This window comes from Pyxicephalus adspersus, chromosome 1 (assembly GCF_032062135.1).
Source record: "Pyxicephalus adspersus chromosome 1, UCB_Pads_2.0, whole genome shotgun sequence".
Lineage (NCBI taxonomy): Eukaryota > Metazoa > Chordata > Amphibia > Anura > Pyxicephalidae > Pyxicephalus > Pyxicephalus adspersus.
The window spans coordinates 92,704,600-92,728,074 of NC_092858.1; the positions used below are offsets into that span (position 1 = coordinate 92,704,600).

At 37.3% G+C, this 23,475-nt stretch overlaps 1 protein-coding gene across 1 annotated transcript in view; it reads right to left on the bottom strand.

Moving 5' to 3' along the window:
• Nucleotides 1-334: 334 nt before the first annotated feature.
• The window catches only part of MACO1 (macoilin 1), a 30,682-nt gene continuing 7,541 nt past the window's right edge, over nucleotides 335-23,475 (bottom strand). Inside the window, exons 2-11 of the mRNA XM_072419092.1 lie at nucleotides 18,832-18,973; nucleotides 16,840-16,966; nucleotides 14,766-14,889; nucleotides 13,022-13,200; nucleotides 12,150-12,636; nucleotides 7,052-7,210; nucleotides 6,778-6,960; nucleotides 5,628-5,748; nucleotides 5,026-5,200; nucleotides 335-4,384 (exon numbers count right to left, since the gene is read on the bottom strand). Of these exons, the coding sequence (XP_072275193.1) occupies nucleotides 4,182-4,384; nucleotides 5,026-5,200; nucleotides 5,628-5,748; nucleotides 6,778-6,960; nucleotides 7,052-7,210; nucleotides 12,150-12,636; nucleotides 13,022-13,200; nucleotides 14,766-14,889; nucleotides 16,840-16,966; nucleotides 18,832-18,973 (1,900 nt within the window). The 3' untranslated portion in view covers nucleotides 335-4,181. The remainder of the gene's footprint in view (nucleotides 4,385-5,025; nucleotides 5,201-5,627; nucleotides 5,749-6,777; nucleotides 6,961-7,051; nucleotides 7,211-12,149; nucleotides 12,637-13,021; nucleotides 13,201-14,765; nucleotides 14,890-16,839; nucleotides 16,967-18,831; nucleotides 18,974-23,475) is intronic.

Consider the following 23,475-nt stretch of genomic DNA (forward strand, 5'->3'; position numbering starts at 1 on the left):
CATCACCTGTTTCTGCAATAAACATCTGCCTGATCATGAATTTTCAATGTGGCACTAGTTCCATTTTAAATCTCCTAGATACAAAGGTTTTAATGCACGGCAGGTAGATGTGCCTTTTAATGTAATCCCACACTGACTCAACGATGCAGAAATCAGGGCACTGCAGGGACCAAACCATTTTCTTCCAGGTCTCCAGGATTTTTTTTCATGATAGATCATTCTTTAATACTTGGCTGTAGGTCTGGAGTCTTTGGCTTTGCTGTAGATTTAATCTGATAAAGACAAAAAAAGCAAGAAAGCAAAATACACATATGTGACAAAAGAACAAAAAACATTGTATCTGCAAGAAAATGTTTATTCATTGTAAACCCCACAGAAAAAAAATGAATTGCAGCCAAGACCGGGTGATTAACAAAATTTGCCTCTCAGGCACCAAGAAAAAATAAAGTTGGGGAACTTTGAAAACACAAAAGTCAGTCAATGAGATTCCATGTTTGCACAAAGCCAGGAAAAAACTATGAGACATCTGAGTAACACTTTAATGGTGACAGCAATACAAGATGGTAAAAAATGTAATGATGGCAAATACACATCTTGCTAAAACTAGAAGTTTAATCCAAACAGAACGAAATGATAATACTTCTATTGCACGGATTTGCTTTTTCTACTTTATGTTGAATTGAGGACCCCATGATGGTACAAAAGTCTTTGCTTCATTCCAAACACTAAAAATAAATTTGTATAGTAAATTTGGAGACAGTTGTACTCTTACAAGAGTGAAAAGTACTGTAGTTTTAGGGAACTTTCTTCAATCCTTGGCACAACTGTTGGTCTGACATTTTTGTTCTCTGGAGCATTCTATCATATTTGGTTTTACCATGTTAGCTTCTTTTTGTAGTGATAATGCGATTCCCACAAATAAAAAGCAATAAAATGATGATTTATTGTAGAGAGCAAAGGGTTTGTGTTTTTAATGACCATGTTTTAGAGAAGACCAACAGAAACTACAATTACTACTTGGACCTGAATTGTAAAGCTTTTGCCTGATGTCAACCTTTCAGTAGGACATTCCTTTAATGGAAATTTCAAGGATTACTAAATATATTTTTTGTAAACGTCCTCGAATTAAGAAAGAAAAGTAAATCCCAAAAGCTAACCATTGAACCATTAACAGTCTATTCCCAAGGCACTGAACGAGACCCATTCCACTAGAAACACAAATAAGAAATACTTCACGGTTCTATTAACAAAGCCACCACAATCTCGTTCCCCTTTACACAAAGACTTTACCCACAGTATTAAGATATTTGGTCCATTGCAGGCGCTCTCACTATCCAAGACCATTTCTTAAAATTTCATCCTTTTCTCAAAAGAATAAATCTTTTAATAGGGTTCTTGGAACATAAACGAACAATTACCACGTGACCTCAATAACCGTAAAATACATTTTGGGGCCTTAGATGAAGAGAAACAGCAGCAGCATGGCAAATGTGCACGTTAGTCTGACCAGGCTCATTGGTTTTAGGAACTTACTCCAACAGGTTTTTGCGAGCTTACACATTTTTCCTTTGAAAAAAAGCCTGTGCCTGGCTGGTATTTTGAGAACATTTTATCTGTATTGCATGTTTAACATTTTTTTTTTTTTTAAAGGAAACGGTGTGAACAAAAATATGTTATCATAATCTACTGTATGCATTGTCCACCAAGCTTACCAATGAATTGGAAAAGAAATGTTGCATGCTTTCCCACCAAAAACAGTGATATTCCTCTGAGCTATTGGTGGGTTGTCTTAAAATGGGTCAGAGTAACTTGGCAAAGAGACATTTGGACATACATCCAAGTAAACAATGTTCCAGACACCAAAGATCCTGTTATACAATGCTTACGATTGGCTTCTTTATTAAACCATTTGAAATAGGACTGGTTTGTTTAGGTCTTTCTAAACAAAGGAAGTTGCTAGACCCAAACATCCTTTAATATTGGTCCAGCTCATTTTGTATAGGTTGATGTAATCCACTACTTTACAACTAAGCAAATTTGCCCCCCATTTAACAAATCAATTTGTAAAAATGTAGCTTTACATTTTGACCTATTTCCCACCCTAATAAACGCTCTGGAAACACACTGCTTACCTCTGAGGTTGTAGTGACATTTAGAGCACTCCTGCCACCACTAAAATTTTTCATCTAGAAGGATATGCTGTTTAAGGCCAGTCTGTTGAATTTATCACAGGTATAAAAGAAGGGAACATAATTAGGAAGCCTGACTACCAAATAAAGCCTGAAAATCAAGCAACCAGTGCAAAAATGCAGTTGATGGATAATTGCACTAGTGCCAAGCAATACTTTTTTTTTTTTTTTTTTTTTTTTTTTTTTTAACTAGAACATGAATTTTTCACACTGGGTAGACTTGCCCTTTTGTGTATTTTAAATATATCACCTGAAAGCCATAACAACTGTTTATTACTCCAAAAAGAGAAAATGGGGATGCAACGAACTGGCAGACAATGTGTGTTCTCCTTTAACAAAGATAACATTATCACACACCTAAGATGCTTCCTTTTTTTGCCCTTTATAAACCAACTTGGGAATGTTACTGATCATTGCATAGTAGAAACTGAGAGTGTAGTAAGTAAACAATCATTTGGTTTTTGGTTGAACAGGAAGAGCTCTATAAAAGGAGACCAAAAGAAGGTACTGCTCCATACATTGTATGGATGATGTAAATTTTACATTCAATGCAGAATTATGCTTAATGAGCCTTTAATTTATCAAAAGAAAAACTATGAAAAAGAAGAAGGTTGTGCTACAAAACACCTGAAGAAAAATTGAGACTGCAGGAGGTAAAATTAACATGTTTCCATTGGCAACCAAGAATAAAAAGGCATGCGGTTTGCTGTTTTGATTACGACTTTAAGGAATAAAAATCACAAAACTATCTATAGGACAAGGACATGAGCTGAAGAAGTATGGTTCTTACACCGAAATCATGCATGTAGCATTCCCATCTTGTAGCAGCAGATTTGCATTTAACATACTTCCCTTAAATTTCAGTTGTGATGGGACAGCTTTCTGCACCTATGATATGAGTTTGAGGTCATAGCAATATGTTTTACAGCAAAGAAATTCTACCCGAAACAGCCAATTTTAGGCTTGAATCATCAAAGATATTTTGTTCATATTACTGCCATATTTGTGTTGTTGGTAAAACATTTCCGACCTTCAAAAGTGGCAAAATGTACACAAACTAAAAACACACCTTTGATGAATCTGAGCCTTTTCAATTGTATCATATTAAACATGATCATTGCGTTAAATGTGGCCGATTTGCACTATTGGCTCAGACATGACATCGTGTTTTGCCAGTGCATCCGATAAGCTTTGGCTACAGAACAATGGCAGGGTGCCATGCTGCAGCTGTAGTTTTTAGAATGCACGTCATCACAAAAATGAAGGGTGCATCCAGTGCAACAACGCAAAAAAGTTTTAGAATGGCAGTATGATCTCTATGTGTGGTAAGTCAAAAAAAAAAAAAATTAAAACATGACCTAGCTTTGCTGATAATAGAAGCTCTATCTGGTCAGCCAAAAAGGACCAGGGATATAAAAAGGGGTCAATTTAGCCATGTTTGTAAAGTAGCTTTCGCTTATCTTAGCTCAGCCACTACTTATGAAGGCATAATGCATGGAAACTTTACATTTTAGAAGGTGGATAGGAAAGAAAAAAAAAAACCCAAAAAAAAACAAAAAACAAACAAACCAAATGATTGGCCTATATTTCAATGAGCTTTCGTTAAAGCACTGCATATTCTCAAAAACGAGAACATATTCCCTCAAATATTTTGATGTGGGTTTATCAATTCCTTAGGTAACCAACCTAACTTCAAACACAGATGTACAATAAAAAGATGATAATGGACTAAACTTGTGTGAATCGTGTGGAGCTGCTATATAATGAACTGCAAATTCTGTGAGGTTTATTAAAAAACAAAAAATGGAAAAATAAACACTGCGCTCATCCTATCACAACATGGTGTTATCAGCTTTGTTTTTTCAGTTTAAGTTACAACAAATACAGTATTTTTAATACAATTCCATCTTTAATTGCAACAGATGCTTTTGCATGTTGACTCCAATCAGACAAAATTCATGGGGGATTGGTTGGGCTGATGGCAGCTGGCATTCATTTTTTGAGTGGCTGGTAAACTGATGCATTAGGGTCCAGCCCAGATGAGCTTGTTTCCACAAACTTGGAAGAATAGTGTGGGGAAACGGGGCTTAGGGTACTTGTCCCTGCAGTGTAAGCAATGCTGGGCATTACAGCCATTACTTCTGCAATCTTCTGTTTGAGGTCTTTGATTTCTTGATCTTTCTGAAGAATCTGACCTATGGAGGAAACAAGTTGAAGGAAAAACAAATGAGTGACCAAAAATATACTTTATTTTATCCTATAGAATTAGTATTAAAAAAAGTTTTATACTATTTACACACAGATTTTTTTCAGTTTGTGAAAAAGTTGAGTCTTTCACTTTTTGTGGTATATCAATGATGGTAATTATATGACTATCAATCAATGACTAGGTAATTATCTTTGTAAATAAATTAACAGAAAATGGGGACCTGTGCTGACTACCAATCAAATTAAGCAGTGAAAAATTTTAAACTAATGCCAACCAACAGTTTTGTATTTAATACATTAAGCACATTTTGAGAGGAATATGAAAGCTACCTTTACTTTTAAATATTACTGTATTACTATTACTTTATTAAATATTACTGTAATTAGCAATAGGAAATAAAAGTGCCAAATCTACATAAAAAATGTAAACACCCTTCCTTCCTCCAATTCCTATGTAAATGAAGGCTAAAACCTTAAACTAATAATGCAGAACACAACATGAAAGACATCAAGAATGCTGGAGGCAGCAAGTAAATTAGATATATAGCATTTTTCAGTCTTGTCACCAAGGAAAACGCAGTTTGTCACATGAAGCAATAGGGTAAACATGTAGTAAGGCACCATTTACCTTGGGCAATCTCCAGCTGTCTTTTTGCATCACCTAGTGCGGAGAACAGATCCAGCTTTATTCTGGTTTCTGCACTGAGGCTATTTTCTAAGTGCTGTGTTTTATCCTGCATGGCTGAAAGTGCAGACATTAACACCTCTGTATCTTTTTCATTTTCTTTGTACTTTCGTAGTTCCTGAAATAGATAAAGAAACCGTCACAATTTTAGGGCATTTCCTACAAGATCCCCAATAAAATAAATAAAAAAATAATGAAAATAGAATCTATATATGTTAAATGCAAGGGGAGAGTAGAGATATATTTGCAGCAATGGATTGGTGGTCCTCCTGCCCCACCCCTGCAAACAAAGCTGAAAGGTGCTCTAGACGACAGATATAGGTCAGTATATATTTATTTTTACAAGGCAAGAAATAGTAGAGCAGAATGTGTTAGAGGAGGATTGGAAGGGAGGTATATAATTTCCTGTTTATCAAAATTCAAACAATTTATAAGAAAATTCTGCCCATTATCCCTTTCAATGTGAAAGAAACCAAAATACAGTTTACAAAATGTACCCACTAAGAAAAACACCAACCACAAATATAAATTTAAAGTTGCAATACCTGAACTTTTAGTTCCAAATCCCTTATCTGGTCTTCTTTAACTTTCATGTCTATTGACAACTTTTTACATTCACTCTCCAGATCTCTGATCCGACTTCTTAATGTTTCTGTGCATTCGCCTCTAATAAGAGAGAAAAAGGCCCATAAATAAATAATGGACGAGCAGCATTTAGAAAGATTTATTGTGCATTATGCTTGTTCACCTTTGTTTTTATGTTCTAGGGTGAAACTAGGCATTGGGTCCTAAAGTAAGACTTTGGATAATCCCCTGCCAATCCCCATCCCTCTTGTGCCTAGGTGGAGGATCACAATCTCACACTAAGATTTTCTTGAAATGCACTAAATGAAGGACTAGCAGAAAAATGGCTTAGAAGGTTTTTTAGTTTTCAAAACAAACAAACAGCACAGGGGAGCTGGTAATTGGGTCTACGATATAATCAGGAGGCACACACACACACACACACACACACACACACACACACACACACACACACACACTATAGGAACAAAGGCATTGGGATCTGGTACACCATGGCAGGGGTCAGTGGACTCCAGCGAGAGAAACCTGTGTGGAGATGAAAAGCTGGGTTCAAATAAGGTGTTTGTGTACAGAGGTGTCACTGACCTCCTAGAGTACTCCAAATGAGTGCTAGTCTTCTACTGCACCTGACAGTCTTGGTCCCAGGTAAAGCTGTACAAGGCCATCTTCCCATGCATCCCAGGAACCAGGACTATAACCATCAGACTCTGTCCACTCAGCAGGAGAATATTCCTCCAACATGGTTTATGTTTATGGTAATACCACCCTTCCTTAATGTCATTTGTACTCTAGCTCTAGAGAGTTTCCCCTTTATAGTATGCTGGAAATTTAAGAAGAAAGTGTCCTCCAGGCACAGTGAGCAAGCCCCACCTCTCCTTTAATAATGATCATGTTTATAAGCAAAGTTTGAAAAGTGTTATTCCACTGCCTGATTACAGCTTTTCCAATTCCATCCACTGATAAAATATCATTAATTTTTTACTAAGAGGATAAGGGTTATAGTGAAGGCCACGATTATGCTTAAAAAAAAAATAAAATAAAAAAAATAAAAAAAAATTCTAGATGTACCTTAAATTTTAATTTTTACATGCCACTTTCGTATAAAACTACCTGTTTGCTGCTGCAAAGGCAACTGCTCTGGCTGCTGTAGCTTCTTCTAATTTCTTTCTCTTCTTTTCCTCCATAAGTTGTTTCTCTACAAACGCTCGAGCTTCTTGCTCTGCTTTCAACTTCTTCTCCAGCTGACTGATCGTCTGCTTGTCTTTCTGTTTCATCTGAACTGCATTATGCAATCTGATGAAAGAAAAAAAAAAAACAAAAAACAATTGATTGTCTGTTGGTAAATGATGTTAAAATGTCCATTGCATTTTGTATGAAGACTTACTTGTTTTGTAGCAGCTCATTCTCCTGTCTGAGCTGCCCTATTTCATTTCGAATTCCCCGCTCTGTGCTTGTAAGTACACTGATCTGACTGCGCAGATCCTGTTCAATCTGTCTGCTGCTCTGCAAATCTGCTTTTAACTTCTTTACATCTTGTTCCAGCCTGGAGAAATAAATAAAACGCATGCAATATATTATCCAAAAAGCAGAATTAATAGTGGATGAAAGGAAAGAAGGTGTGAGTGAGGTCAAGGAAACAAAGTCTTTCAGATGCTATAACATCACACTGTTCAGTTCTAATATAATTATTTGCAGCATTTAAATTATATAAACTATTTTGCCCTGACTTCAAATAGGTTTCCACACCTGCTGGGAAATTTCAGAAAGAATGAACACCAAAACAGTCCCCCCTTCTTTACTTTGCAAGTGTTTTATTCATGCTCCTTCATTAATCTCCTCCTCTCCCCCCATCTCACAATCTTTTATGTAGCAGTCAGAAGAGATGCAAAGGCAATTACTTGAGTGACCACTTTGAGCTATCAGAGGCTGCTCTGAAATCCAAGATGGAGACACCCAGAAACAGTCTCTGAGCTTGTGGAAGTTTACAAAAGGTTAAATTCCTTAAAATGTGTTAAATGCATGCACAACTTTAAGAAAATGAATGGTCCGGTGACAGGTCTCCAAGCGCTCTTATACTCAAATTAAAACTACAAGCCCCATGGAAAACCACAGTGACTGCAGTACAACATTCACTCTGGATACTTTTCTTCTTGAGTATTGGTCATATCTATCAATATTTCCCAACTCCTCTCCCAATAAAATATGAACCATGACCAAGTCTCCTTTTCCCTCTATCATTCCTTTTCAGTGCTGTGTGCCTTCATTATTTTAAGCTCTGGGCATCACTACATGCAGATTTTAGGTAATGTTGATTTTTGCTTACAGTGCTGGGATAAGGTCTACTTACACCCAAGATTATGCAGGAATCATCAGCTCAGTTAGCCATTTGACCCATACATTGACAGCCAAAAAATTAAAACTGAAACTTAAAACTGAAGTGAACAACACTGAGCAACTTATTACAATGGCATCTGTAAAGAGACAGGATATATTAAGGCTCATTCACACTTAAAGTGAACTTAAAACAAACAGCACCACCAACCTTGTAGTGTAAACTATCTCCATCAAGAGAAATTACATTTTTAGTAGAATGTGTTAGAAGGTTAGCTCGTACAAACGGGGAGACTGGGTGAACACTGCTATGCAGTGGTTAATACCTATGAAAAGTTAACAGCTGGGCCAACATGGGGGAGTCCAAGGACAACCAGGGAGGATGGGTGTCTAAAGGCCTGGCCCTAGTTTTTTGCAGCTGAATTTCCAAATAATGGTCTTCAGAATCATTACTGACAGCACAATCAGTGTATCGAGTTTCTGGAATTCACATAACACTTATATAGTGTACCAAATACGTCGGAGATATTGAATGAATCAAACTGGCAATAACCTGGTTGGGAACCAATAAGCAGATAGATGATGACCTGATGCTTTGCATAATAAAGGAAGCATTTAGATGTAGTCACTATGGGTAAGCCATAGGACAGGCATACACTGCAGCCCATTGTCTGTCATGTAATGGGAGATAACAGGTGCCTGTACTGCCCCTACCCTGTTTGCAAAACTATGGAAGTTGTAATGACACCGAGATATCATGCAGAAATACAAAGGTACTGTAAAGTCATTTTGGAGTTAAGTGACCCAATTTTTTTTTAAGCCTTTAGTTTTATGGTCTATAGCTCTTTGTGTACCAGAGGTTTTCCCTAACCTCTTAAACCTAGGAACAAAAGAAAGCAATAAAAAAAAGTAATAAGAGAAATAACAAAAAGAAAATGTACACTTTTATTCCCATCAAATTTAAACTTCTTTTGAATTTGATGACCGCAGCATGTTTCAAAAATCACGGGACAGGGGAAACAGAGTACATCACTCTGTAACAGACTGCAACAATTTAGGATTAGTAAATTTGTAAATAATTGTAGGATTTAATCTCAAATTTATTAGGATTTAAAGAATTTAGAAATCTCCTTAAGCAAATGACAGGACCATAAACAAGCATTGGTTGGCTGTGATCTTTTCGTCCTATAGCAAACTTGCATTTAAAAAATAAATGCAAAAAAAAAAAAAAAAAACACACCATACACACACACACACACACACAATTCCGTAGTGTTACTGCATAGGCTCAAGAGAGCTTCCAAAAAGTTTAGCATAGTGAATTTTTGCATCCACAAATGCAAAATAAACTTTACTTTTAAAAAATGTATATTATATACACACATATACTCAGATACAAAAAGTATTTCTGCATTGGGCATATTTAAGATGAACTGAGGTGGAACTGAAAACTGATTGAGGTCTGGCAAATCAGAATTTTATAGCCGTGCACAATCAGAAAGCCAGCACCCATGATGTAAGTACGGGGGTGTATTAGTGTTTAATTCTTTCTCCATCACCAACATAAAAGCATGCAGATGTGGGACACCTGACTGACATGTGCATGCTTAAGCTACGTACACACGTCAGATTTTTATCGCCTGATAATCGGCATCGGCCAATTATCGGGCGAAAATCTGCCGTGTGTACAGTCGGTGTCGTCCATCGTCCGAACGACCGACCTGCCGGATCCACGGACGATGGACGACAGCCGATCCTAATGAAAGGGAAGGGGAGAGCACGCAGCAGGGTGCCGCTCCGTCGCTCTCCCCCTCCCCTCTCCATAGAGCATGAACGGTGCTGTATGTACAGCATCGTTCATGCATCGTGCACTCCCTTGTCGTTGGAAAGGATCGTGAAAGATCCTTTCCAACGACAAAAATTGGAAGTGTGTACGCAGCTTTAGTTTTAAAGCCTGACTAGAAAAATTTCTCAAAGCAGACACGCCCAGGGTTTTTCAAAAAAGTACGCAAAAAAAGGGACACATTTATTTCCATTGGTGAAATGCAGCCAATATAAGGTAGCTACACTTTCTTTTGTTTTTACACCAATTCAAATGTCCCAGGAGAGGAGGCTTGGGCGGCATTACACATAGGGAGTTTTATTTTGCAGAAAAGTTCTGTTAAATAGTAAAGATACAGACAATTGATTTACAGCTGTAGGTGGTATAGGTTGATTTACTAAGAATAAGATAAGAATATATACATTTTTAGGAAGTCTCATTGACTTCATGATTTGGACTTGTTGAGTTCAATAAAGCCCAGAGCCAACAGCATTTTCATGGCAATAAATTAGTTATAAATTTCCTATCACTTCAGCTAACCATAAAGAGAATCACACTATTTTTTCCCAGTTTGAGTTACTTTAGGGAAATTCTGTCTGTCTGAAAGGATTGCTTGGCTTTCCTGAGACCAAACAGTGTAAACACAATTAGAGCATTTTTTGGTAAACTTATGTTATTCTAAAGCCTTCATAGTAGCTATTGAATCAATCCTCTGAATTTTCAGATGAAGCAAAAGAAAATATGTTCTATAAAATAGAGTATAGCAAGTAGAATGTTTTCAATAGGTTCCGTATACTACGGCATTTCAGGTAATGGCACAACATGTATCAGGGCATATAAACACATAGTAAACCAATGCACGCATTTCTGGACAAGTAGGAAAAAAAAAAAAAGTTAAAATCGCTACAAGGTTGGTAACTCATTAGGCCCAGTTGTATACTTACTTCAGGTATGCAGAGTTACCCTGAAATAACTTCCGGTCTAGACACTCAATATTTCCAAATTGCAGAACTGACCAAAGGAGGAAGCAGAGCCAGGTTCTCCACCAGGAAGCCTTGACAATATTCAGCTTACATGACAGTTCAGGTTTACTTTGAGAACAGGAGCTCAGCTCCATTCTTTAATCTCAAGTATGATGTCAAACAGGTATAAAGTACAGGACCAGGGAAGTTACCAATCAGCGATACTTTATAGGAGGTCCAGCATGGCAGCTTTCTTACAGACTAGAGAATTTACAGATTTTCAGACAGTTTCTCCATACTGGTGACCTTCGTGAAACACTATAAATTACATTCCTGTGATAGTGTGATAGTATGCTATAAAATATGGGGGGGCATACATTTTTGTATGCCAGTTTACATGTGGGTGATAAATGGTAATACTCAAGACAAGCACTTCGTATTAAAAATACCATGTTTTTCTGCAGATTCACCTTCGTTCATAATAGAACATATTAATATTAATAGAACATTCCTTAATATTTATACATAAATGCATTGTTGTTTTCCAATAAATTAATGGTATGCAAGAAAATTGCAAGAGATAGTTCCTGGACCGTATCCACAAATTTTAAAGATTACTGCATGTGTCAGCTAAGAGAAGACGAAGGAATGGTTCTTTTGGTGAAACTAAAACAACTGAGCTTTTTAAAGGGAGGGACAAATTATATAGAAATGGAACACCCCTCCCATTAGAGGACATAATTTGTAAATAAAACAAATTACTAGTTAGTTTTGTTGTTTTGAATGTAACTGTGGTTTTAAATTATTATATGAAAGTAGGTTGGGGGGGAAAAAAAAAAAATGGATGGGCTTAGTTGAAAAGCAATCTGAGCACAATAAAAGCTTTCGGACATTTAAAATGTCCTAAGAAATGTTGCTTCAGACAGCAGCAGGTGTGAAAGACTGTGCATACACATGATAGGGGAGGGCAGAGGTTAGATCACAAACTATTTTAAGGTGGCAGCTCCTGCAGTTAGAAAACATATCTCCAGTAATTACAAAAGTGCACCATTTATAGACCAGAGACTGCATTCATTCATAGCAAGCAGTACAAAAGGGCACTAGGTCCAACACAACTCCAGCAGATTGGTATAAACTGAATGCCCCAATAAGCTCTGAGAAAGAAGGTTTCCTTCTGGTCACTCTGCACAGGCAAAGAGCAGCTGCTACTGGTCTTTATTACAGGTAAAAATTTAATGCAGCATTACTGCACAGACTTCAAAAAACTACACAAAAAGATTAAAGAATAGACATGCCTTAAACTTCAAACAGTATTCACTTATCTTTGATATCAGCTTTAAAGGCTTTTCGCAGCTTGTACCACTTACCTTACTAATGTATCTGGTTTGCTAAGCTGGTTGTTTGGGATACAATTTTCCGTAGGATCCTTGTGCGTAGTTGGACTTTTACTAGTGCATTTTTTCTTGTCATTCTTATTGGACGATGATGAAGGGATACTCCCATTGGATGCACTGTGGCTCCGAGGAGAGGAGTTTGCTGTCCCCGTGGTGTTCTTGTAATTTTTAGATGAGGTGGTGCATGTGTCCTCTTTTAAGAGGTTTTCTGTGCTCCCCAAGTCATTGTTCAATCTTTTATTATTGATATGGTTCTCCATATATTCAATCTCCTGAACTTTTGAGTCTGTAGGCTGCAGAATATTGTTGTTAATCCCCAAATTATGTCTTTTCACATCTTTGTCTTTACCCTTCTCTTTATACTCCAGCTCTGGTAAGGTGCTAGAATTTTTTTTACTTGTTGAGAGTCCATTGTGCTGTAACAGTATTGAAGGATCCATTTCTGATAAAACCTTGGCAGCTGGAAAATGGGAAGAAAAGGAAAAAGTTACCAATGAGGCAGCGTAACCTTACTATATAAACATATTAAGCAATTTAGGCCAAAAGCCAAGTTTTGATTAGCTTGTCGTTCATGTCCTTCCTTGCTTGCTTTTCTATACCATTTACAGTTTTGAGCTGATAACCTGCAATAATCTGCAGCCAACATGCCATTAAATAAATACTTCAGAAAAAATCAAAACATAACACAACAAAAGCAAACATTCCTGAAATATCATTTACAAGACAAAAGTAGGTAGCCTTACATACAGCATAGAATATATCCAAAACAAAAATAGGGACAACAGTAAAGATTATTTGCCGAAATGTATTACTAGGATTGGTTTTTGGGCTCTAAAAATACCAACCTTCTTCTGCTTCCCTTTCTTGTCTCTGTAACATCTGCTGTTCTGGGGGTAGTGCCTGCTGAAGGAGCTGCATGTAAAACTCATTTTCTTTCTGTACCTCTTTCTGTTTTCTTAACCGCATCTTATAACTGACATAGCTTTTGAAGCCAAAGCCTAAAGTGACAACAGGATACCCAATACTGGGAAACAAAAAGAAAATACAATTAAGAAAAAAAGCACACAGAAAACAACAACAGCTCTGTTACGGTAGCATATTTCAAATCTAAAGCTGCATACACAGGTGCAATTATTGTCGTTGGAAAGGATCTTTCACGATCCTTTCCAAAGACAAAGTACTGCACGATGCATGAATGAGTGCTGTACATATAGCACCATTATGCTCTATGAAGAGGGGAGGGGGAGAACGATGGAGCGGCACCCTGCTGCGCGCTCTCCCCCTTCCCTTGCATTAGGATCGTTCATCATTCATCGTCCATGGAACCGCCAGGACAGTCGTTCAGACGATAAATGACAGGCGCTGTACACACGCCAGAATCTCGTCCGATATCGGCCTTGAGCCGATTATCGGGCGAGAACCATTGGACGTGTGTATGTAGCTTTAGGGAAGCTACAGATTGGCAGATATCCACCAATGATAAGTAAATATCTGCCTCTCCTTGACCCACCACTTCTTATACCTACAGCCAAAGAATAAAGTCTGAGGAGTTGCTTTTAAACCACAGAAAAGATAACTTTTCACAGTTTTCCTATAAACCTTTAAAACCTGTAAGATGCTAGGTGCCTATAAATAAAGAGGCATTTTCTCGCTTCCTCGTTCAGCTGCAACAAGTGTTGCTTAAATGTTGTTGTATGGTGCATGGTCACCCAATCACATTATCTACTAAAAGTTAAAACATTTACACACACATACAATTCTGCTTTACAAAAAAAAAAAATAAAAAAAAAAAAAATAAAAAGCACAGGACCACAACACAGCTGCATTTGGATATCTAATTTTTATACTTTTTTAGGTAGCTGGAAATCAAATGTATGCACAGGACTACAATGAAAGAGATTCTTAAATGCTTTTTTTGCATATCAAATACACTAAAAGACACATTAGAATGTCATGATACAAGAAGGGTGAATTGATGTACCAAGTAAAACAAATGGTAATGCCCAATGTCTCACACTATTTCATCCCATTATAATCCTGTGGCTCTGCAGGTTTTCATTAAAAAAATGTAATTCCAGCAGTAAACAAAATATTCTCCCTACCCATGTATTTTTTATTTTTATTTTAGCAGTATTAATAATTTATTATGTAGTCAGTTCACACTGTTCCCTGTATATATAGCCTTAGATAATTTTACAGCACAAAGAAAACAAAACTTCTTGGCACTTGTAGCATGGTCAGGGGATCTTTGACATTTTATGTTCCTGACTTGCTGTTATTTAACTATAATAAATAGAGGTCAACAAGCCTTTGTAGCTATTTACAGCCCTGCACTGAATATTATACTATCCCTATTTACAGTAAGCACAAAGTATGAGGCCACCTTATAAAATTCTAAAGAATGGTAGTTGCCTGGCTTTTGTGCTGATCCTCCAACGTTCATATTCTCAGTCACTCACCACCTGCACTAGTTATGTATAACAGACTAAGATTACTAAAAGAGAAGCAGCTAAATAACCAAAGTTTTAGAAGCCAACAGCTACAATCATCATCACAAAGAGACCACAAACATTAGGGAATACAATTTACCAGTGTGCAGCAAATGGACGACATAGATCAACATGAAAATTCTTCAGGTCTTTAAACCTGATTGCTGCTTCAATATATACAAACAGTATCCATAGTGAAACTGTAGGTAAACACACTCCTCTTTCTGAAAGAAAGAAAAAAAAATAAATTAAAGGTTTTAAAAAAAAAAATGTAAATGCTCAAAAAAAATAGAAAGGTGCAAAAAGGCTACAGCCTGTAATATAAACAGAGATATGGAATAACTAGAACATTATTGCTCTGGTATATTTACACCAAACAAGTAGTTTTTTTCATGTATACAATTATGTGGGGGAAACCATATTCCCCTGAAAATGGCTCATACGGATATTTAATTAGAAGAACGATCTTCACTTAGAATGCCATAAAGATGTGTTCCCCACAGTCCTTTACCTAAATCAGCATTTTTACAATATGTTTGGGAAAACAGGTAAGATAAATAAGATTACCAACATCCATAGTGTGATGTTTTCGTGATGAATCCAATTAAGCATACAGTTAGGTCCATAAATATTTGGACAACTTTTTTCTAATTTTGGTTCTGTACATTACCAGTTATTTTAAATGAAACAACTCAAATGCAGTTGAACTGCAGACTTTTAGCTTGAATTCAGTGGGTTGAACAAAAAGATTGCATACAAATGTGAGCAACTAAAGCCTTTTTTACACAATCACTTCATTTCAGGGGCTCAAAAGTATTTGGACAAACTGACTCAAATTTCATGGGCTAGTGTGGGCAATTCCTTTGTTATGTCACTATCAAATAAGCAGATAAAAGGCCTGGAGTAGATTTGTGGGGGAGGGATGATTGCAAGAAAAAAGTATGGAGAAGGCGTGGAACAGCTCATGATCCAAAGCATAGCACATCATCTGTAAAACATGGCGGAGGCAGTGTGATGGCTTGGGCGTGCATGGCTGCCAGTGGCACTGGGACACTAGTGTTTATCCATGATGTGACACAGGACAGAAGCAGCCGAATGAATTCTTAGGTGTTCAGAGACATACTGTCTGCTCAAATCCAGGTAAATGCAGTCACATTGATTGGGAGGCGTTTCATAATACAGATGGACAATGACCCAAACATACAGCCAAAGCAACCCAGGAGTTTATTAAAGCAAAGAAGTGGAATATTCTTGAATAGACAAGTCAGTCACCTGATCTGAACCCAACTGAGCATGCATTTCACTTGTTGAAGACTAAATTTCGGACAGAAAGGCCCACAAACAAACAGCAACTGAAAGCCGCTGCAGTAAAGGCCTGGCAGAGCATTAAAAAGGAGGAAACCCAGCATCTGGTGATGTCCATGAGTTCAAGACTACAGGCTGTCATTGCCAGCAAAGAGTTTTCAACCAAGTATTAAAAATGAACATTTTATTTTCAGCTTTTAATTTGTCCAATTACTTTTGAGCCCCTGAAATGAAGTGATTGTGTATAAAAAAGGCTTTAGTTCCTCACATAGGCAATCTTTTTGTTCAACCCCCTGAAATAAAGCTGAAAGTCTGCAGTTCAACTGCATCTGAGTTGTTTCATTTAAAGTTAATTGTGGTAATGTACAGAACCAAAATTTCAAAAAAAACCTAACTGACCTAACTAATGGACCTAACTGTCATAACCAATAAAGAGGCAGCATGATGTAGTTTCAGGTTGGGAAGGCCCAGGCCTCCAGAACTTTTAAGGTCACATTAAGATATAATTATCTCAACCTAGAGTTTGTAGATTGTAGGTACGCTAATCTAGTAGAGAAACAAAATCCCTCCCTAGCAAACATCAACCTATGGCAAATCAAATATATTTTATTTCCATATGAAAATATCACAAGCACATTATTTGCATTGGCACAACATAAACTATTTTAGAGGTGGTAACAGGGGAACTTTCAGTAAAGGTTGTAAGAAGAACTCAAAATATTTTGTTTAACACAAAAGTACCAAAATGTAATAGTACTCCTATATCTGGTCTGGGTGCACAGATATAGAAAACATCACAATTTTTTTTTTTTTTTTTTATTTAAACAAGACAATATGTTGCAATACAAATATTGAAAATACAATCTTACCTGTATGCCATACATACTGTACCCATACATAGGTACTGGCTGCAAAAAACAGCCATTGCACTGGTATAAATAAGAGACATATTATATCGGATGTGAATGCTACACAGACAAAAAATACTGAGAAGGCCTGAAACACAAACAAAACAGAGAAAAAGTTAGCCAAAGACTAGAGAAAATTTACTGATATATTATTTAAACTTTTACATATAAAGACAAGTTAAAAGCCTAAGGTAATAAACCTTCTATACCAGGCTGGTTCAATCATTCAGATTCTCAACTCTGGGATCCTAGCCACACACAATATATGGTAGCATTATGCCAAATATAGTCTGTCAGTTCTCTCGATATATTGCCATTTATTATTTAGCAAGATGAAGGCGATCACATTATAGAACAGGACAGAAAAACTAAGATCACTTGGCACTTATAGCATTACCAGGCATTCTAATCTTACATTCACTGACCTGATTGGTCATCTAAAATAAAATACAAGCCAATTAGGTTCTAACTTGTGAAATATTCCAGTGGAAAAATGAAAATACTATACTTCCTTACAGTAAGCCAGTCTTAAAACTGGGGCTGTTATTTTTGATCTCCTGAAAATAGTAGTTGTGCAGCTATCATGCAACTTGCAATGAACAGCAATAATTGTCTAAGCCAGTGTGTTTAAAAGGTATGTTTACACTGGAGTGCAATGCAGTAATTGGTAGCAATATATTCTGTGGTGCATTGTGGCCCCCTGCATTACCATGTCTTTTTATTGTGGCAAAATCAATCTTCACAACAAGGCACATTGCAGTGTGCTTTAGTTTATGTGGCATTCAAAATGAATAGCACCACAACACATTTAGTGTTGTGCTAAAACCTACCCTTTTTCATGTTAATTGTGATGATGTGAATAGTCAGTATGCTGCAGTTTAAGTTAAAGTAGGACTAACAAGTATAACCTCTCTAGCAGTAACCCCGAGTCACACTCGGGGTAGCCAAAACAATGAAAAACAATGATAAATACTATGTTACCTGGTCCGCCGGCGTCCTTCGCGATCCCTGTCCTCTCGCATCCCCAGGGCGGCGCCATCCACATCTGATGAGTCACCTGGGAGTTCCCGCTGACGTCGGTTTGTGCGCCCATTGCGTTGGGGGAGTGGCAGAAATTTCAAATTATTTTGTATAACATTCAATACAAAATATATGTATTGAATGCAATACAGTGGGTTTATATGTCTAAAAGCAGTACATTGTCTTTCATTAAAATTTATTTTACAGTATAATATAAATTATATTATAAAATATAAAATTTATTACTTTGACATGTACTGCTTTTAGACATATAAATCCAGACAGAAATGAACCACCCAGGAGGTCAAGCTGGTATTTTACTTGAGTAAAATTAGTAGGTTAAAGTGGAACTAAACTCCCTTCTTAAAAATTTGTAGGGCTTTTTTTTTTTAATAAAGGCAGGTGATGTCCCTTCTGCAATAAACATTCTTACCTACCTGATCACTCTATGTAATTGTGAAAATTGGTACACTTATGGAAATGTCCCTCTTTAATTGTGCCAACAACTATCTCTAAATAATTCTGAAAAAGCCAGTTGGCAAAACATGTTGGGTTATGAGACATTATATCTACCTACCTTTCCCTTAAGGGTAGGGGTTTCTTTTGCATAGAAAGTGATCATATATTCCACAAGGGGATTCCACTATATGGGAATGACCAATTCAGAGTTGAATGTCGCTTTGTGAATTGCTTATACTGATTCAGCATGATTGCATGTTCAATTTGTCTATGAATACATTTTTGATTTGCCTGGGAAAACCCCAGCCTTCTACTACTTTCTATTTTTTTATAATTGAAGTTGTTTCATAGCTTTCCAGGCCACTTTTATCAGTTCTGTTCTACCTAGCCTAGCAGATCTAAGACTTCCTTGAGATGCACTTTAGAAAAATGACAACAGTCAAAAAAACAATTGTAGGTTTAAGATATACATACCAAGCCCTGGTATCTGAATGAATCATATACACTTCTGATGAACAGCCAAAATGGCCACAGGTACTCAAATCTGAATTCTAGAACAAAATCTGCTAGTAACACCAGCGCCCAGACGACCAAGAACTTCAGATACAGGAAGGTGCTGGAAAAAGAACAAAAATGTATGTATGTAACACAATTTTAAGTAATCAATCATTACATTTACAAGATAATTCAGTGGATTGCAATTTTTGGTGACAATTGTGACTATTTCATTCTTTCACTTTCTGACAACCTTGTACACAGATTACCCCAATTGCTGCTGCTGGTCCACCATCACATTGTCACAACAGTATAATTATATATCATATATATATATATATATATATATATATATATATATATATATATATATATATATTATACATACACACACAAAAAACACAAAACATCAAAACATTAAGTTATGAGTAAAAGTTTATAAAGTGGAATGGTTTAATATCAGCTGGTTTAGTAGTCCTAATTGATGGCCTAAAAAAAGGCCCTGCATCACTAAAGTGATCATACAAGTAGCATCTCATGATTGGGTAAAAGTAAACAGCTCTCTCAAGACCTTTGCCACCTAATTGTTGCCGAACATAAATTATGGCATTGGTTACAGACATTTCTAGGCTTCTGCATGTTCCAGTGAGCAAAGTTGGGGACATAATCCGAAAGTGAAAAAAACATCAAAAACACCAGGTGCTCCTTGCAGGATTTATGACAGGGGAGTCAAAAAGAATAATCCCAACAGATGTCCAGGATTACTTACGGAGAGCTGCAGAAAGACCTGGAATTTGCGGTTTGGTTCATAAAAAACAAAAGTAATTCACTCAACCAACATGGTCTCTATGCACACTCACCGTGCAAGATTCCACTGCTGAAGAAGTATATTAAAGCTAGATTAAGGTTTACTGCACATTTGGTGTAGCCAGTGAAATACTGGGAGAATATAGTCTAGTGAGATGAGACCAAACTTGAAATCTTTGGATGTCATTGCATACACCTTGTTTGAACAAGAAATGGCACCGCACATCACCCAAAAAACACCAACAGTGAAGTTTGGAGGTGGGAAGATCCTGGTGAAGTGCTGTTTTCCAGCATTTGGTACTGGCAGAGTTATTATAATTCGGGGAAGGATTGTTATTATAAGGCTAAATAGAGAAATGTCCTGGGACATTCTTAATAATCTTCTGCCATCTACCAGAATGCTGAACATAAAAGAAGGGTGGACAATTCAGCAAGAAAATGATCCCAAACACAAAGCTAAGGAAACTAATTTGGTATCAGAGAAAGAAATTAAGGATGCTAGAATGGCCCAGTCAGTCAATCACCCGACTTGATTCCAATTGAAAATCCATGGAGAGATCTAAAGAGTTTATAGACGAGGCCCTGGAACCTTCAAGATTTAAAGACAGTTTGTGTCATTACTAACAAAGGCTTTTCTACTAAGTATAGTAATAAAATAAACATTACATGCATCAATGCATTGTGGTTTATTTGGAATTGACATGTATTGTAGCACACTGCATTGCACAGTAATACAATACCATCTGTTGTAGTGCTTGCTAAAAATGGTGCTTTTTTTGGTTGAATTGCCACACCATTCATGTGAACGGGTTGCCCCAACACAACATATGTTAAGGCAGACACAAGTACAACACACTAGGATGCCAGGGTGTGAATGGGAATACAAAATAGAAGTTTATACTTTGGCTGGAGGGATATTTTTACAGTAGTCAACAAACTAAACAGACCATTTCCTCGGTCCATTAATTTCAACAACAATTTATCTAAAAGATTATTTGGTCAAGGTATCTAACAGTAAAATCCTCCCCTGAATAGACCTCCAAAAAGCTGCCACTGCTGGGAGGCAGCACTATTTTGAGCGTTAGAGATAGCACTGTGACAATACTGACACCGCGCACTTGCTCTTCTCTTTGATGCTACATAAATGGGTAATGGAAACAAAAACAGTACATTAGACATGAACCCAGAAGAGGACTATGCTGTCCAAAGCAGGAGGGGGGACTGTGGCAGGCAACTGAACCTTTCTGAAGTCATCAAATTTGCCAGCAACCTTCACTAGGCAAAAACAATATTAGCAATAAAAACATGCTGCATGTAGGCATTTGAATACCGGCCCTATGCCTAGCTCTAGATTATGCTCGTCATAATAAACTTACTTTGGGCTAGTAACAGCAGTGTTAAAATGGTTCACCTAAATTCTGATCCCAAACATTTGGTAAACTAAAGCTCAACTACACACAGAACCTTACCGTTCCCAAATGATTTGCAAAACCCACCAAAAAAAAAAAAAAATACAAGCCTAATGTGCAGAAATAAACTACAGGGAAATTATTTACTTCACAGCAATAGCAGAGGAAACTTGCTGACAGTATATAAAGCACTTTAACATCTCTGTGCCCAGGTCATCTCTCTTCTTGCCAAATGGAAACTGCTAGAGGTGAAGCCACTGCCAAGAACAGTCCACATGGGGTCAGAAGAATGGCTTTTCAACACAGCTTGAGGTCCAGATGCAATGATGGTTACATGCTGTGGCTCAGCTAATCTCCTACAACACATGTCAGAATGCAGAATCTATAAAAGAAGCAAGTATCTTTCCTATTACAGTCTTTTTATGTTTTTAATCATCTCTCTGCTCTGTTCGTACACCTGCTAATATACCACTGGCACAACTAACAGGAATACAAATTGAATTTTACCAGATAGTCACTAGTGTAATATTCCAGCATGCATGTAGGCAACACAACTGAAGTATTTTTTTTCCTCTTTACAAATAATATATACAGCTAAGAAATCATTTTTAATTTGAGCTAGATCAAGGCTAAATAAAACTTAGTGTTTAGGTTTGACCCCCCCCTGGTTAATTGGAGGGTAGGGGGGAAAAAAAAAAAAAACTGTACCAAGAAGCATCTGTTAGGGTCACGGAGACATAACTCCTAAACTAAGCAAAAAATTCATGGAGAGGAGCTAGACTACTTCCAATTTAGTGCAGCAGCTTCGAAGAGCAATTTTAGAAGTCAATAAGCATCTGCTTGGAGAATTGGGGGTGCTGAAGCATAGGTGAAGTTCACCTGGCAAGAACAGATGTCATTTTAAAACTTGGTGTAATTTACAAAGTAAAATCCAACCAAACACTCTGGTTTTTGTAAACAGGAAAAGGAATAGAACATCTGTGTGCTATCCAGGCCTGTTTTTCTGCCCTGGTGACCATGGTTTTACCAAGCAGGAGGTGAATGAAAATGGTATTTGTTGATATTGAGGGATCCCTTTACTTCCTGTCTTTAGATGGGATAGAAAGCAAGTGAAAACTTTTCTAAGTCAAACCCCTGGTTTCGGGTTTTCCAGCTGGGTGAAGATTATTTCTAAAAATAAATGGTACTAGAGCACACTTGAGCAGTAAGAAGAGGACTGAAAGGCCAAATATGTGGGGTGTCAGTAGATCTAAAACTAATGATAAAAGGTGGATTCTGGTTAATACATGTTAGGGTCTCTGTAGAGTTTCTTGCTATTCCCCAGATCTCAAGGTACGCTCGTAAATAGAGCGGTGTTACCCAGCAAAAATGGGTCAGTTTAAGGTAGGAGATTCCTTGAGTTATCTCTCAGCTGTGTGTTGTAATTAGCCCAGATTACAAGTGTGCTTTGTGTTGTGTTTCTGTGAACTTGACCTTCTTTCTAAAACAGATATATACGTATGTGATCACTTCCCCACACTGGGGTGGATGAATAACATTCTACATTCTCAAGGGGGAGAAGGGGTTAATAAGCAGAGGTGTTTTGGGGAACCCACACATAACCCTCCCCCTTTATCCTGTGCAGAGATTAAGCAATCCAACACTAAAAGCTAGTAGTACCAAGATTACTGGCCACAGGTTTACCCAGTTTTTTTAGACTGCATTTGGGTGAAAATCCCATAAAGAACCATAAAAAGCAGATTGCATCGATTTCCCTCATCATGACCTAAAAATCCAGGTTAGGGAATAATGGCGATTCCACTATCCTCTACAATATGAGAGAAATGCTGTATTAAAAAGCCGTAAACATTCTTTGGACAGGTGAAACCGAGATCAACCTTTACCAGAATGATGGCAAGAAAAAAGTATGGAGGAAGGCGAGGAACAGCTCATGATCTAAAGCATACCACATCATCTGTAAAACATGGCGGAGGCAGTGTGATGGCTTGGGCGTGCATGGCTGCCAGTGGTGCTGGGACACTAGTGTTTATCCATGATGTGACACAGGACAGAAGCAGCCCAATAAATTCTGAGGTGTTCAGAGACATACTGTCTGCTCAAATCCAGCTAAATGCAGTCACATTGATTGGGAGGTGTTTCATAATACAGATGGACAATGACCCAAACATACAGCCAAAGCAACCCAGGAGTTTATTAAAGCAAAGAAGTGGAATATTCTTGAATAGACAAGTCAGTCACCTGATCTGAACCCAACTGAGCATGCATTTCACTTGTTGAAGACTAAATTTCGGACAGAAAGGCCCACAAACAAACAGCAACTGAAAGCCGCTGCAGTAAAGGCCTGGCAGAGCATTAAAAAGGAGGAAACCCAGCATCTGGTGATGTCCATGAGTTCAAGACTACAGGC